Below are 16504 nucleotides of genomic sequence, written 5' to 3' on the forward strand. Positions count from 1 at the left end.
ACATACATACAAAGACTATTACTTTTATCTGAATAAATATTCTGTGATTAACCCATTTTATATCAATGTTAGATTTCTGTTATCTTTACAATTTTTTTCCCCAAAAATTATATTGAAAACAGAAAGAATATTGTGAAGGATCCTCGCTTTCTTAAGAGGCATGAAAAGACCCTCTCTACAGAAATGATTGGGATCAATGTGATCAAAATACACATCCTTCTCCATGTTTATATCCTATGTAAGTGGAGGACATTGCATTTGCTCCCAATTTTCTCAAATAATTGCTCCCTTTCTCCTTCTCCATATTAATGTAGATTCAGTACACAAGAGAAAAGTCTCTGCATTATTGAGCTGAAAAGATGCAAACCCCATCTTAATTATTTCGTGATAGTTGATGGAAAGATGGAAGTCACATTCTGTCTGTGAATAACCAAAAAGCCTGTTATATGGAACTAAATCCACCAAAAATTTAGCAGCAATGAAAATAGGAAAGTTCAATTTACTGGTCTAAATTTACTAAAAACAAACAAAAACCCAACGACCACACTACGTTTTAATGTGAAGATAATTAATGAAACAATTAAATCACCCCAGCATCTCTGATTAATGCTTATGTAGCCATCAGTTTACCACTTGTTATGTAATTAACTATACAATACTCACCCAAAGCCCCCTGGCAGATATCTGTCCTTGTTGCGCCTCCAACAATAAACTGAGGGTCACCTACAATTTCCTGTCAAAAGACATATTGTGAAGGAGGTTTCCTCATTGTTCTCATATAAACACAAGGGAAAACATGAAATACAATATGCATGCAATGTGGCTAAAGAAAAATTAGGTAAATGGATTTCTGAGCAAGGCTAAAGTTACTCACTATCCATTCTTCTCTAGGTTCCTTTATTGTTTTTGCTAGCCAATAATAAGTCCAACCTTCTAAGACCCACTAATTTTTTTGTATGTTTACAAATGCTTTTCTTCTATTATGAGACTCAGCATAATGCTTTATTTAATCAAACAGGTTGATTAAATTGTCTTTTATAAACCAGTAGAACTCACACCCACTGAGATCCTGTTATCACCTTCCTTACATGGCATTGTGTGACTTTGTGAGTTTATTCCAAAGCTCTGTAAAAAAAACCCCTCTGCTTTACAGGGAATGGTGATTCTATAGAAATTGATGGTTCTGTGGTCCCATAGTTGATGAACTTCTACAGTAGATAGACACTATTAGGAGTTGTGCTAAAGTTTCTATAAGGAGATCTTCAAACATGACCATGTTTTCAGGTAGGTTCTTTCTTTCCCAGTGTCCTTCCCAATTCATACGTATTAGTCAGGTTATATGGAGAGGCCTATTTTTTAAGACTCTTTATTATAACTTTATTTTTGCAACCAAACTGTTTTATATCCTGCATCACTAATCATGACTTTGCCACGCATAGCCTTGAAACATTTTCCTATATTAGGAACATAAATGGCTGTGTTTATTCAAGATTATTTCTCCATCCTGTATTTGTAACCAAAAACTAGAGGCCTGAGAAAACATGTCCATGACAATGAGCCCAACAATATTTAAACATGCAATTTCATGTTTAAATATTTACAATATTTGATTGTTGTGCAACATGCAATTTCCTATGCACATCTAAATAAAAATGAATGCTAATCCATGTGTTATGAGTTGTATGAATGAATCTTTGCCCTACATATTTACCTTAAGTTGTATTTTTTTTTTAATTTGATTTATATGCCGCCCTTCTCCAGAGACTCAGGGCGGCTTACAATGCGTTAAGCAATAGCCTTCATACTTTTGTATATTTACAAAAAGTCATCTTATTGCCCCCACAAACTGGGTCCTCAATTTACCTACCTTAGAAAGGATGGAAGGCTGAGTCAACCTTGAGCCTGGTGAGATTCGAACTTACAGTAATTGCAGATAGCTGGTGTTAATCACAATGCTATTAGTCTGCTGAGCCACCAGGCCTGTATTATAAGATTAATTTAATATCTTGTAATTCTCTAAGAGAATTAAATAAGCTATTTTTTTTTAAAAAAAAACTTCACCATGCTCCATATTTAACAATTGTTTTTGTATCTGCTCAGACAATTATATTGCTTCAGTAATGCTTAAATAATCTGCATGACAGATGAGAGGAGAAAGTGGAAACTAAGCCATAACTGAACTGAGATTTGAAGTAATGAGCTTGCATCTCATAGTTTAGACACGCTATATATGAAGTTTACAAAATAAATTTCTGTTAAATTATAGACCTGGGATAATCTACAATGTAACAATGAATTTTCATGACTTAACACAATACAGTATACTAACCAGGCCATCTGTGCAATATTTAACATTGCATAGTTGTTCGAGTCATGACTTAATACATTAATCCAGTTATTGAATAGTGTTGTAATCAGTCTTGGAGTTGGCTCCTGTCCATACTTCATAAACTGCACAGATGTTTTGAAATTAGGAACAGGAAATATTACTAATAAGGACACAGATAGAGACCATAAAAATAACTAAAGTAAAGCCTTGATTTAATGCTTTATTTAAGAGATTGTTGTTAAATTTGTAACTCCTAAATGTCCTTTAAATCCAAACATATATCATTTATTGCAATCTATCTTTAATGCATAGTCCAAATTACTTCGGATGTAATGAATTTGTCAGTTAGCTTGAGATGCTGTCCAGACAAAAGATTTTGTTTATTGTATCTGAAGTTTACTAAAATGGGTCTGTTAAAATAAGGTTTTGCCAAATATATTAGAGTTGGTTCAGTAAGCCACAATGAAATTGTCTATATTTGAATGCAGACCACAATATCAAATCATCCCACTACTCAGCACACAGATACTCACTGATGGGCGCTTCCAGCGCACCCCACGGGTCTTGCCAGAATTAGGGCCCAGTTCCTTGAAGCCAAGGACTGAGGGAACAGCAGGAAACAGGGGGTCTTCAAATAATGCTCCACTCTCCAAACATGCTTGCTTCAAGGTATCGTAATCTTGACCAAGGTACTTCACAGCATTTTGGTGGTCACCCACACCCTCAGCTCGCAGACGGTCTCTTTCCAGCTTGGCAGCAATTCCTCCAAAAGAAATCATGATACACCCTGTTTGACAGGGACAACTGGTGCCTCAGCAGTTCTTCTAGAACCCAAAATAAGGACATGTGAGTTAGTCCATAGATCAAAAATCAAATCTGCAGTTACAGGAAAGGGTATTCCTGGAGATTTCTGGCCAACACAAAAAGAGAAATGGGAAATATTAACTTAGTTTTGCCTAAGAAAACTAGAAAGGTGGTATGCTGCTTAAATTTAGGGACCAGTTATTGTGAACTCATTTCAAATTCTGATTTATAACCAACAGTCCCTGCAAGGTCATCACCATTCTCATAACGTAACATTTTTTGCCTTTGCAGAGCCGGGGTGGACGTGATCTGCACATGATGCATCCAGCCCATGGGTTGCACGTTTAACAGGCCTGCTTCACACCAAAGTGGTACCTATTTATCTACTCGCATTTGTATGCTTTCAAACTGCTAGGTTGAGAGCTGGGGTGAGGACGGGAGTTCACCTTGTGTGGAGCTTGGGTCTCAAACCTGGGCTGCCGGTTTTCCAGCCAACAAGTCCAGCATCTTAACTGCTGAGCCACCGTGCCACCTGTGCTTTCTATGACCTGCAAGATATTCTTGTTAGCAATTTTGGCATCTATTCTTTGCATTGATATTGAATGAGAAGATTCTATCAGAAGGTTCCTTGCAAATTGTTCTGGTTCAATGGAAGCGGCAACCCAAAACATGAAACATGATATTCAAGGATAATAAATTTGAAATAGTCAACTGGTGTCTCTAAAATCTGGTTTCCTACCAAACTTTGAGTATATGTTTTATATTTTTGAGTGATTTTTTTTACATACGTTTAATTTGTATTTTAATGTTTTTATCTGGTTTTGATTTTAATTGTTGTGAGCCGCCCTGAGTCCTATGGAGATAAGGCGGCATACAAATCAAGTTAAATAAATAAATAAATAAATAAATAAATATTATATATATTTTAATGTGTTATAATTATAATGCAATGTCTGATGTAGTGGATAGGTGGGGTAGAAGTTAGGATGATTCACAAGAAGAGAAAATTACTAAACACTACAGTAAGTAGTGTTGATTTACACTGTTTTGACTATAATTACTTTTCTCCCCTGTATGTCTTTATTACAAAGGCACGTCTTTATTGCCTTTGGCTTCCTATTTCAAGGTTCTAAGGATTTAAAGCTGGATTTTACAAGTAAGCTAACTGTTCTCTATTGGACTGTTGTCCTATAGTAGTTTCTTCTTCTTCTAGTGCCATATCCGGCATTGGATGTTGGCATTCATGTTGCTGATCCTATTTTTATCAACAGCTGCATGAAAAAGTGCTGCTGAGTTTTGTCCGAACCAGTCCCTTAAATTTTGAAGCCATGAAGTTCTTCCTGGACCTCGTTTACCTTCAATCTTTCCCTGGAGGATTAAGTGAAATATGTCGTATTTTTCTAGGTGTCATATCACATGTCTGAAATATTCTAACTTTAGCTTTTTAATGGTTTCGATGATTTCCCTTTGCTTTCCCAGGCAGCTTATTACCTCCTCATTTCTGATTTTGTCAACCCAGTTTATACATAACAGCCGCCTGTAAATCCACATTTCAAATGCTTCTAGTCTCTTCAAGTGCCTTTCTGTCAGAGACCAACTCTCTACTCCGTAGAGCAGGATAGAAAAGATGTAACATCAGACAAGCCTGATTTTCAATAGTAGTACAACAGGTAATTACCATTTACGCTATGGAATTTACAGATATCAGGCTAAATTGTATTGTGAGTACAGTACTTGGTTTGGCCAAGTATTTTGTGTGAATCCAGGCAATTATAACTTTTTAAAAAACAAAACAAAACACTGCACAAATCACATTTGTTGCAATATTCCATAAACTCAGTTTAGAGACATCCCGGCCAAATTCATATTGTATAAATATTAAAAAGAATGTTGCTCTATTTCTGTGCAGCCTAAAGTTAGAGAAAGAAGAGAAGCCATATCTCTGGTACAGTGGTGGGTTGCTACTGGTTCTCCCCGGTTCGGGAGAACCAGTAGCGGAAATCTTGATGTGAGAGCAAACCGGTTGGACTCTTCTGCTCACCCCCGTGCTATACCTACCTTTATTCCTTTGTTTTTAGCTCAGCTGTACAGTGCAGCAGAGCTGATTGCCATGCCTCAGCTGTACTGAAACTCAATTCGCTTGCGTGAAGCGCGTGCAAAGTGCGTGTACAAAGCGAACCGGTGGTAACACCGGTTAGAACCCACCACTGCTCTGGTAGGAACCTCTGGCAGAATTAAACAATTTTTAACACAGGATATCGACCATTTGGCAGAATATGAACAACCATAAGCAAATAGACTTTAAGGAGTTATTTTCAGTGTTAGAAGAAATATATATTTGGAAGGGAGAATGAGACCCCCTCATTTCACAGAATTTGCTACTTTTTATCTTTTTTTAAAAAAATGATTTTATTGTAATTTCTTTACTACAATACTTACTGTGAGTCATACAAAGCCATTAAAAGTCAGGTGGCCTACATGTTTAATAAATCATCATCATCACCATATGTGATGGGGTTTTCTTGCAGAATTTGAAGAGATTGCACCCTAGAGCAGGATGGGTAACATATTACCTTCCAGATATGGATTGCAATGCCTATCATTCATTAGTCCGGAACTAATGGCTTAGGTTGACAGATCCTGAGAATTAGTAGCATCTGAAAAGACAGCTGGGATGTATAAATTACTTTAGATGAAGAAACCCAGGCTTCTTAACCTCTAAAACCATAAACCATAGTGGAATTCCAACTATTTAAATCTATACACAGAGACCGGGTTTAGCTTCCTCAAAAACAAATGTAAGCAAAGGATCTTCTAACAATGAAATCTGCTCTTGGAGATTTTAAGACTTTTTTCCATTGCAAACCAAAAGCCAACCACAATCTCTACAGGTCCTATTCTAGAACATTGTTCCTCAATCTCTGAAACAACTCATTTCCTGAAATCAAATAATGTAAGGATTAGAAGCGACTGGTGCAAACTATTTCTATTTCTTCAGAAACCCATCCAGCCTCCAGGGTGGATAAAAATCAATGATTTTTTTAAAAAAAAAATCAAAAAAATCAGATTTTTTTGATCTAAATAGGATTTTTTTGATTTTTATCGAATTTTTTTAATAAAAAACTTTTGGGGTAAAAATCTATCGTAAGATAGTTTTCTATTTAAGATACATAAATAATTTAGTTTATTCAGCATGAAATGGAGCTTAGTTATGTAGCATGAGGCTGTATATTCTGCAACACTGGGACTATCGGTGAGTCAACAGTGGGTCAAAGGAGTAGCAGAGATGACAGTTGCTCTTTAAAAATTATGATTTAAATTGAGTTGATTTAAATCAAGCCTTTTTACTAGTGATTTAAATGATTTAAATTGTGATTTAAATCAACTCGATTTAAATCAAATCCACCCTGCCAGCCTCTATTTCAGTACCTCCAGCAAAAGGAAGTCCCTCATCCCCTGAGACAGTCTATGCCAGGGGTGTCAAACTGGATTTCTTCAAGGGCTGGATCAGCACTGTAGTTGCCCTCCACGGGCCGGGCGGGTGGATGGGGAGAGATGGGACAGATGGCAGATGGGACGGACGCCTCCTGTAGCATTCTGCCAGCCAAAACGGGGCATGGGGGGCTGCACGCAGTTGCCCCGTGCTCCGTTTTTTGCCTGGATGGCCTGCTGCAGCATCCTGGTGGCCAAAATGGGTGAGGGGGGGCATGTGCAGTCCCCTGCACCCCATTTTCGGCCTGAACGGCCTCTTGCAGCATTTTGTCAGCCAAAATGGGGCACATTTTGGCCAGCAGGGTTGTGCAGGAGGCTATCCAGGCCGAAATGGGGGTGTGGCCATGCCTCGTTTTTGCTAGCATAGGCACCATGGGCCGGTCCTTTGTTATTTCCAAGCTGGCCCTGTGGGCCAGATCTAAGTACCCTGCGGGCTGGATCCGGATCCGGCCCGCAGGCCTTGAGTTTGACATCCCTGGTTTATGCTGTTGTGGAACAGCTCTGATCATCAGTATTTTTCTTCTGACATTGAAATGAAATCTACATCCTTGCAACCCTTCCAAGACCGAGTGGCTGTGACTTCCGGCGTCCCGATATAGTCAGCTGGTGCCATCGCTGACTACTGGGGGTGAATCTCTGCCCCCCATAGAGAGGGCTCGCAATCTGGGTGTCCTCCTGGATGCATGGCTGTCTTTAGAAGAGCATATGATGGCCGTGACCAGGGGAGCATTTTATCAGGTTCGCCTGATTCACCAGTTGCAGCCCTTTCTGGACTGGGACACCTTGCTCACGGTCACTCACGCCCTTGTCACCTCCCGGCTGGACTACTGTAATGCTCTCTACATGAGGCTCCCCTTGAAGAGCACTCGGAGGCTCCAACTGGTCCAGAATGCGGCCGCGCGGGTGGTTATGGGCGCAACCCATTGTGCCCACGTGACACCCCTCCTGCGTGAGCTGCACTGGCTCCCAGTGGTCTTCCGGGTGCGATTCAAGGTGTTGGTCACCACCTTTAAAGCGCTCCGTGGCACAGGACCCGGGTACTTTCGAGACCGACTTCTGCCACCAATAGCCTCCCACTGGCCAGTCCGCTCCCACAGAGAGGGTCTCCTCAGGGTGCCATCGGCCAAGTTATGTTGGCTGGCGACCCCGAGAGAAGGGGGAGGGCCTTCTCTGTGGGAGCCCCTGCCCTGTGGAATGAATTGCTCGCGGAAATGCGTAAGATCTCCGACCTCTGTGTATTTCACTGTGCCCTCAAGACCCTGCTGTTCCGCCAGGCCGTGCTATCAATGAATGATTTTAAATTGGGTGTTTTAAATTTTTGGGGTTTTAAATCTGAGCCGAAATTATTTAATAATTTTAATTATTTTTAATTGATGTCTGTCTTTGTGCTTTTAATAGGCTGTACACCGCCCTGAGTCCTTCGGGAGAAGGGCGGTATAGAAATAAAATTATTATTATTATTATTATTATTATTATTATTATTATTATTATTATTATTATTTAATCTTTAGTGAGATTCACAGCCTTTGAGGCTGGTTAATAGCTCAGCAGCTCGAGTCCTAACCAAGGACCTAGGAACTGTTAAGGTATCGTCGGAGGATATAAGCTGTTCCGAGTAAGGTGGTTTTTTGTAAAGTCAAAATGTTCAAGTCCGGCAAATTTAGAATTTCTAAATAACGGGGTAGCACTTTGGGTAGTGCTCCAAGGGCTCCAATTACAATCGGGACAACACACGATTTCTTTTTCCACAGTCGCTCAACTTCAATTTGCAAGTCCCGGTACTTTGTGATTTTTTCTTGCTGCTTATCTTCAATCCTTGCATCACCAGGTATTGCAATGTCAATGAACCATACTTTTTTCTTTTCAACTATTGTTATGTCAGGTGTGTTGTGGACTAAGTGCCTGTCAGTCTGAATCCTAAAGTCCCACAAGATCTTGAGTTTCTCATTCTCTAAAACTTTCTCAACCTGATGTTCCCAGTGGTTTTTGCTGTACTCAAATCCAAACTTCTGGCACAATTTCCAGTGAATTATCTTAGCAACACAGTCATGGCGTTGTAGATAGTCAGTTTGTGAAATTTTGCTACACCCACTGATCAGGTGGTCGACTGTCTCATCTTTCTCATTACAGAGGCGGCATTTGCTGTTGGTGGTAACATGTTGAATTTTTGCCTTCATGCAGTTTGTGGCTAGGGCTTGTTCTTGAGCTGCCAAAATAAAGCTTTCTGTTTCTTTTTTCAGTACTCCTGATCTTAACCAGTTCCAAGTTAGTTTCTGGTCAGCTTTGCCTTCAATACTTTTCAAGTATTGGCTATGCAGAGCTTTGTGTTTCCAATTTTCAGCTCGCTGCTCAATTACTTCTTTCTTATATTCTGCTTTTGTTTTAGTTGTCTTTAAAAGGCCTCCTTTATTTACTTCCTTAATCATTGGTTCTTCACTTTTCTGGATGTAATCATTCAAGCTGCGTTTTTCTTCTTCCACAGTCTGCTTTACTTGTAGGAGTCCTCGACCACCCTCTGCTATTATTATTATTATTATTATTATTATTATTATTATTATTATTATTATTATTATTATTATCATTATCATCATTATCATTATTATTATTATTATTATTATTATTATTATTATTATTATTATTATTATTATTATTATTATTTCTTGACCAGTCTTCTGAAAAACTCCAAATAATTTTGCCTTTATCTTCTATAAGACAGATTTTAAGATTATGGAAGACAACTTCATGTTTATTTATATATTATCTATAGAATCTGTATGGCTGCCCAAATCATTCTGAATAGACAATATGTGCATAAAATAAAAATGAATTAAAGCTTTATAGGGTGACATTTTATTAAAATAACACACATGAAACTATCTTCTAACACAGAACCCATACATCAATTTCTACCAATATCTTGAATTCAGCATTCAATGGAAAACCCAGGTCTTTAAAGGTCTTCCAGAAAACCAACAAGCTCAGGACCATCTGGTTCTTAGATGGGGAAGGCGAAGGTCTATGTCCTTCTACAAGACATTGTTTCACAGACAAGACCTGGAACATGTCAACCCTGCTAGAACTGATAGGATGGGGAAGAATATCCAATATCATATTTAGTTTGGAGAAGAGAAGTTGAATCTGTTGGATTTCATCTTGTTTGGTTTTACTCAATGTTCCAGCAATTATTTCCAACTAACTCAGTCTTTCTCCTATCTATGACTCACTAGTAGGGTGGGGTAAAATGAATCCCCATTCATCAGCACTAAGGCAAGTACTTCCTCCTTCATAGTTTCATTGTTCTATATATAAGTTGACTGCAAACAGAAAGCAAAGTAGAATTATTCTGATATGAACTGTATTAATCACACTTGTATTTCTTTCAAAAAAGAAAAACCTTGCTTTAGCTACAAAATGATAGCATGGTGGACACCCACTAGATGACACTAGTTTGTCTCCTTTAATTGCAGTGTAATGATTGCCTGCTTTGTGCAGCCCTGAGGCAGCCACCGCATAAAGAAAGAGGTTATGATGGGTAGAATACTTCTGCACATATCCACCTGATTTTTCCTAACTTTTTACTGACTTATTGACTAGTAGGTGGCAGAAGTTGGACTCATCCTTCTTGGCTATCATCCAGTAATGTAGTCCTTTAGATTTGTGCAAACAACATGAACCCTCTGGATAAATGCTGAAGAACTGGAGTTTGTCAAATTGCAGAACACATCATTCAAATTGACAGGAGAGGAAAAAATACAGTTGCATGTTGATGCTATATTTCTGCCAAGATATATTCCACAAGGGAGTAGATTTTTTTACAAGGACATTTATGTGAGGAGAGGAACTGCAGAGGCCAGTCTTCCCAACACTTCCAACATTACCGGGAAGGAATTCTCTGCTGTCCAGGCCACAGAATACCATCCTTTCTATCACCTTTTCAATTGTGTGCATTAAATTGGGGATAGGCTTGTCGATTTGGATGACCAACCCACAAATACAGGTACTCCTTCCTTGCTGGCCACTCATTCAGTGACCAAACTCACAATGGCACTGAAAATACAGACTTACAAATGGTCCTCAAAGTTGCGGCCATCACAACATTTCCTTGCAATCATGATTTAGGCGCTTGGCAGCCGGGATGTACAATGATTGCTATATTCTGCGGTCAGGCAATTGCTATTTGTGACCTTCACAGCCAGTTTCCAACAAAGTCAGTGGGAAAGCTGGCAGGAAGTTGCCAGTTGTGGTACTATGCTGTCACATTTAATGAACCATGGTGATTCACTTAAGAACTGCAGAAGAACTGATATCAGTCATGTGATGTTTCAATTAATGACTGTATCACTTAGCAACAATGTTTTCCTGGTTCCAAATGCAATAAGTGAACATTACCTGTAATTATCGTATTTTTTGGCGTATAAGACACACCTTTTCCCCCCAAAAGGGTGCGTCTTATACACCGAATGTAGCCCCGCCCACCCACTGGCCCCCACCCTTTGGTCTCTGCCTCCCAGCAGTTACCTCCTTGCAGCAAACAGCAAGAAAAAACAGCTCCTTTCAGCTTCAGCACAGCCTAATTAGCACAAGTTGATTGGATCAACCTCCAGACTCTCAGCTATTTTGCTCCCAGCTGTTTTGCGCAGGCCTCTGCTGCTTGCTGCAAGGAGGTAAATTGTTGGAGCAGATTTTTTTTTCTTGTGCTAATCAAGCTATGCTGAAAACGAAAATGAAAGTAAAGCAGGCTGTTTGCTGCAACGAGGCAAAATTGCTCAGAGGCAGAGGGAGATTTCTTTTTCTTCTTTTCCTCACCAAAAAAGGTAGGTGTGTCTTATAGTCCGGTCCGTCTTATACTCCGAAAAATATGGTAACTAAGAAGCGGCTGCAGAAGCCAGATTTCAGTCTCTCTTGCAGTTCAAATAACGACACAACCAACACAGAGCCAAGGAGTGGATAGAAAGAGATAGTTCAAGAGGCCTGCCAGGCTAACTCCTCTTTCACGTACTACAGACTGGATGGGTCCTCTTCTTCCATTTTCCCAGGCAAAACACTCATGCCAGAACACCTTAGAGCAAATTCAGTCTGCCTCACAATGGATGCTCATGAAATAGATGCTCCATTGTGAGGGCATCTTTCTGCCCCCAGGGTTAATGATAATAAGACTCTGTGGGTAAGCCCTTATTTAGTAATAATGCCTGAAGAGAAAAAACTGATTGTTTTCAGAAACACCTAAAAAGCAACTGTGCAGTGTGAGCAATGAGTTAGATTAACAGTTTGCACCCCCATGATATTCCCATGATCAAAATGAAAAGCCCACCCCTGAACTTCTATCTAGCCCAGTGATGGCAAACCTTTTTGGCATCGAGTGCCCAAACCAGAATATACATGCATGTGCATGTATGTGCGCACACCGGAGTGCCGGAAACCCGAAGACCAGCTGGCCAGCGCACGCATGCCTGCTTTTTGGGTGTTTTGGGGGCCATTTCCAGGCCATTTTTTGGGCTGTTTTCAGGTCGTTTTTGGGCCATTTTTCAGAAACCAGAAGAGCAGCTGGCGACAGTGTGCCTGCCCACACAGAGGACTCTGCGTGTCACCTCTGGCATGGGTGCCATCGGTTCGCCATCACGGATCTAGCCCCTCAAGACCAACAAACGAAAGTACAACTACAATCTAATACCAATGCAGAAGAAAAATAATACTTTTGTTGTTTTCACTGTCTTGTTTCTCATGTTTTAAATCATTTGTAAACCACAGAAGAATTGCTGGGAATCAGGTGCTATAAAATTATTAATTATAATAGGCACCTTGTGAGGCAATACCATGACACACTTGCGGGCTTATGTGCTCTGAAAAAGATGACAGCTATGCCAGAGGTTCAACCATACTGAACAGGTCTCCACAGAGGAGCCAGATGAAGGATGCCTCTCCCATAACCAATATGGTGGGATGTAATTTGCAAAGACTTGTACCACATATTAGTATCCATCAAGCTGACAACCTTAAGCATGCTGAAGTCAAGAAGAAGGTTAGAAGTGAACATATTATGAGTGTGTAGAAGTCCAAATTCAGTGAAGGAAATATCATCAAACCAATTAACCCCTGGACAATTCCAATTCCAATTCCAATTCCAATATAGATGTTTAAATTAAACACCTCAAAGCAAAAAAAGTAGAATTAGAAAGGAAAATGGTAAGTCAAGGTTGACTCAGCCTTCCATCTTTTTGAGGTAGGTAAAATGAGGACCTGGATTGTGGGGGCAATAAACTGACTTTGTATAAAAAAAGAACACCGCTGGGGGGGGGGGGCGCGAAAGTCCTACTAAGCAGGTATATAGAAAAGTATGAAGGCTATTGCTTAATGCATTGTAAGCCGCCCTGAGTCTCCGGAAAAGGGCGGCATATAAATTGAACCAATAAATAAATAAATAAATAAATAAATAATAAATAACAAGCAAACAAAACTTAAAAAAGCCCCTGGAAAAACCTGGTGGTAGCTTGTACACATAGACCCTCCTTCACACGTAATCTTAGAGAGAAATACAAATATTGTAATTATCCCTATTCAAACTTTCTACTGAAGAAGATATCTGTATAAAAAATAAAATCTATTAGAAAAATCATAGTAATTGTGGTTAAGACACAATGATTAGCTTTGACTAAACTTTTCTTTAAATGTACAATTTTTCAAAACTCTGTTCTCCTTTAAGAAACAAACCTCTTTATTTCTATAATCCAAATTACAATTAGGGGAAGTTAGTCCATTGTAACTTGGCCACTCTACACAATTTCTTTTCTACCTCTTTTCTAATTTAATTACTGCATATTAACTTTGCTGCATAATACTCTTTTCCAAGCTTTATAATGGCAGAATGCTGAAAAAGAGACACTCCCAGTTATATTGCTGCTGGTAATTATAAGCATTTGATAATGTATCAATCATAGATAGCTGACATGAACACAAGCTTATTCTGGATCGCACAATTCAGATATTTGTAACTCCAGTGGCAAAGCAATAACTCCTTGTATAATTATACCAATATAATATGTTGTGTAATTCCTTATAATATGCTAACATGACTAGCAGTTTTTGTTATTGGGCATATCAAGCTAAATCCTGCGTGCTCTGCTAAGTGAAAGTGATGGCAAACATTAGGACTTGTAAGTCAGTAGTCATACAAGAGTTCATTTGTAGAAAGAAGATTTTGGGTAGTTGTATCACTGCTCAATTAGGTGGGAGAGCTCAATGGCTCCAGTAACTGAAAGAAAACTGATGAGAACGAAAGGTTACTAGTACAGGTAGTCCTCGACCTATAACAAAAATTGAGCCCAATTCTGTTGCTAAACAAGACATTTGTTAAGTGAATTTTGCCCCATCTTACAATCTTTCTTGCCCCAGTTGTTAACTGAATCTCCAGAGTTGTTAAGTTAGTAACATTGTTGTTAAGTGAATCTGGCTACCCCATTGACTTTGCTTGTTAGAAAGTCACAAAAGGTGATCACATGACCTCAGGACATAAATATGAACCATATGCCAAGCATCTGAATTTTGATCACATGACCAGGGAGTTGCTGCAACAGTTGTAGGTGGGAAAAACAGCCATAAGTCACTTTTTTTCAGTGCTGTTGTAACTTTGAACAGCCACTAGACAAACTGTTGTAAGTCGAGGACTACCTGTAGTATCACCTTTGTCAGTAAGGTTGAAAGCGAAGCGAAGATATACTTTACTGTTATGTTTACTTTGGTTCTGTCATTCATTAGTTTTATAGGTTAACTATTGTGCGACCAGTAGGTTGGTTGGTTGAGAATTACATAAATATGCTGTTACAGAGAGAACACCATCACCCCTCCCCTCTCTCTCTCTCACACACACACACACACGTACAAACCAAGCAGAAGGCAATCCTCTAGTTACTGGGAAACCACAGACCATAAGCATTAGGAGATAAGCTTATGCCTACTGAATGCAAATGAAGAAGATTGTTGTCATAGAAATTCTCTCTACTTTTCATTCATTAGTTTTACAGGTTACGGTAACTATTGTGCGACCAGTCTGTTGGTTGGTTGGTTGGTTGAGCATTACATAAACATGCTGTTACAGCGAGAAAACCATCACCCCTCCCCTCACACACACACACACACACCAAGCAGAAGGCAATCCTCTAGTTACTGGGAAACCATAGACCCGTGATGGCGAACCTATGGCACGCATGCCACAGGTGGCATGCGGAGCCATATCTTTGAGCATGCGAGCATTGCCCTAGCTCAGCTCCAGCGTGCATGCATGTGCCGGCCAGCTGATTTTCGGGCCTTCTGGGCCCACCGGAAGTCGGGAAATGCACCGTTTCCGCCCTCCAGAGGGCCTCTGGGTGGGGTGGGAGAGTCCGTTTTCGCCCTCCCCGGGCTCCAAGAAAGCCTCTGGAGCCTGGGGAGGGCGAAAAAATGGGTCTACCAGGCCCACTGATAACCTTTTTGCCATTGTGTGCCAAAACCGGGGGAGCAGGGGAGGTCGCGCGTGCATGCACAGGGTGGAGTGTTATTGAATTAAGCTCCCCCAGCTTTTGGCACACGACAGCAAGAAGGTTAGCCATCACTGCCATAGACCATAAGCTTATGTCTATTGAATGCAAATGAAGATCGTTGTCATAGAAATTCTCTCTACTTTTCATTCATTAGTTTTATAGGTTATGGTAATTATTGTGTGACCAGTCGGTCGGTCGGTCGGTCGGTTGGTTGGTTGAGCATTATATAAATATGCTGTTACAGCGAGAAAACCATCACCCCTCCTCTCACACACACACTTACTAACTAAGCAGAAGGCAATCCTCTAGTTACTGGGAAGCCATAGACCATAAGCATTAGGAGATATGCTTATGTCTACTAAATGCAAATGAAGAAGACTGTTGTCATAAAAATTCTCTCTATTTTTCATCATCTTTTCTAAGTTTGTCATTATCTTGCGAAGCTTGGTTAATTCTGTTTTCTTTGGCTCAAGAACAGATACAGATGGAGAAGATGCCAGAGAAGTATAAATATTAAGCTTAGGAAGGTAATGACAAACTTAGAAAAGGTGATGAAAAATAGGGAGAATTTCTAGGACAACAAATAACCTGAGAAACAGTGGGGGAATAGGGATGGCCATCTTCAAACCACATAGAGATGTCAAGGGCATCAGAACTCTTATAACCCAACATTCATTCCTAAATCAAATATAAGAGTGATTGCTCCCTTGAGGCGATAAACAGCAAGCAGACATATACACATTGGGCCTGGAGCCTATAGTCTAGAATAAAGTATTATAATAAGCAGGATTGTTGGATGACAGAGATTAGTAGAATGTCCTTTGAAGAACTAAGAGATGTCACTAAGGATAGGAGAGCTGGCAAGTTATTCGTCCATGCAGTTACAAGGAGCCCAACTCAATGTCTCCTAACAGGAAGTAAGAGATGAAAGAGGTATTAACTGTTTTGTCTATTTTAATAGTGAGATATTAGAATGTATTTTTGCCTTTGAAATTTTGGTTTTCATAAAGATTTGTATTTTTTTTTCCAATAGCTTTGTCTCTGACAGAATTGCAAACTTTCTGCATCATCATGTAATTGTTGATAAACAAGAATACCATTTTCTTTCCTCAGGTTGGTTAGGTCACAGAGACACGGAATAGTTATTGCATTCTATATATCCCTATGATGATTAATATTTGAAGCTTTCCGAGCCAGCTCCAAAGTGAGCAAGAAGCTGTGACATTAATGGGTGAATTTTCAATTCAATGGCACTACTGCACTATTTATGTGTGAGTCCCACCAAACTCCCTCTCTTCAAATCTTTGAAATTCAAGATCTGATTCTCAAAATATCAGCATTTTTTTTTTAAGGTCAGCATCGAACA

At 39.5% G+C, this 16504-nt stretch overlaps 1 protein-coding gene across 1 annotated transcript in view; it reads right to left on the reverse strand.

Moving 5' to 3' along the window:
• Positions 1–16504, reverse strand: part of CAPN11 (calpain 11) — a 51280-nt gene that overhangs the window by 28183 nt on the left and 6593 nt on the right. Inside the window, exons 2-3 of the mRNA XM_070932470.1 lie at positions 2863–3153; positions 664–733 (exon numbers count right to left, since the gene is read on the reverse strand). Coding sequence (XP_070788571.1) covers positions 664–733; positions 2863–3108 — 316 coding nt within the window. The 5' untranslated portion in view covers positions 3109–3153. The remainder of the gene's footprint in view (positions 1–663; positions 734–2862; positions 3154–16504) is intronic.

Source organism: Pituophis catenifer, unplaced genomic scaffold, assembly GCF_029215685.1.
Source record: "Pituophis catenifer annectens isolate HBS135680 unplaced genomic scaffold, rPitCat1.0.hap2 SCAF_1, whole genome shotgun sequence".
In the NCBI taxonomy this organism is placed as follows: domain Eukaryota; kingdom Metazoa; phylum Chordata; class Lepidosauria; order Squamata; family Colubridae; genus Pituophis; species Pituophis catenifer.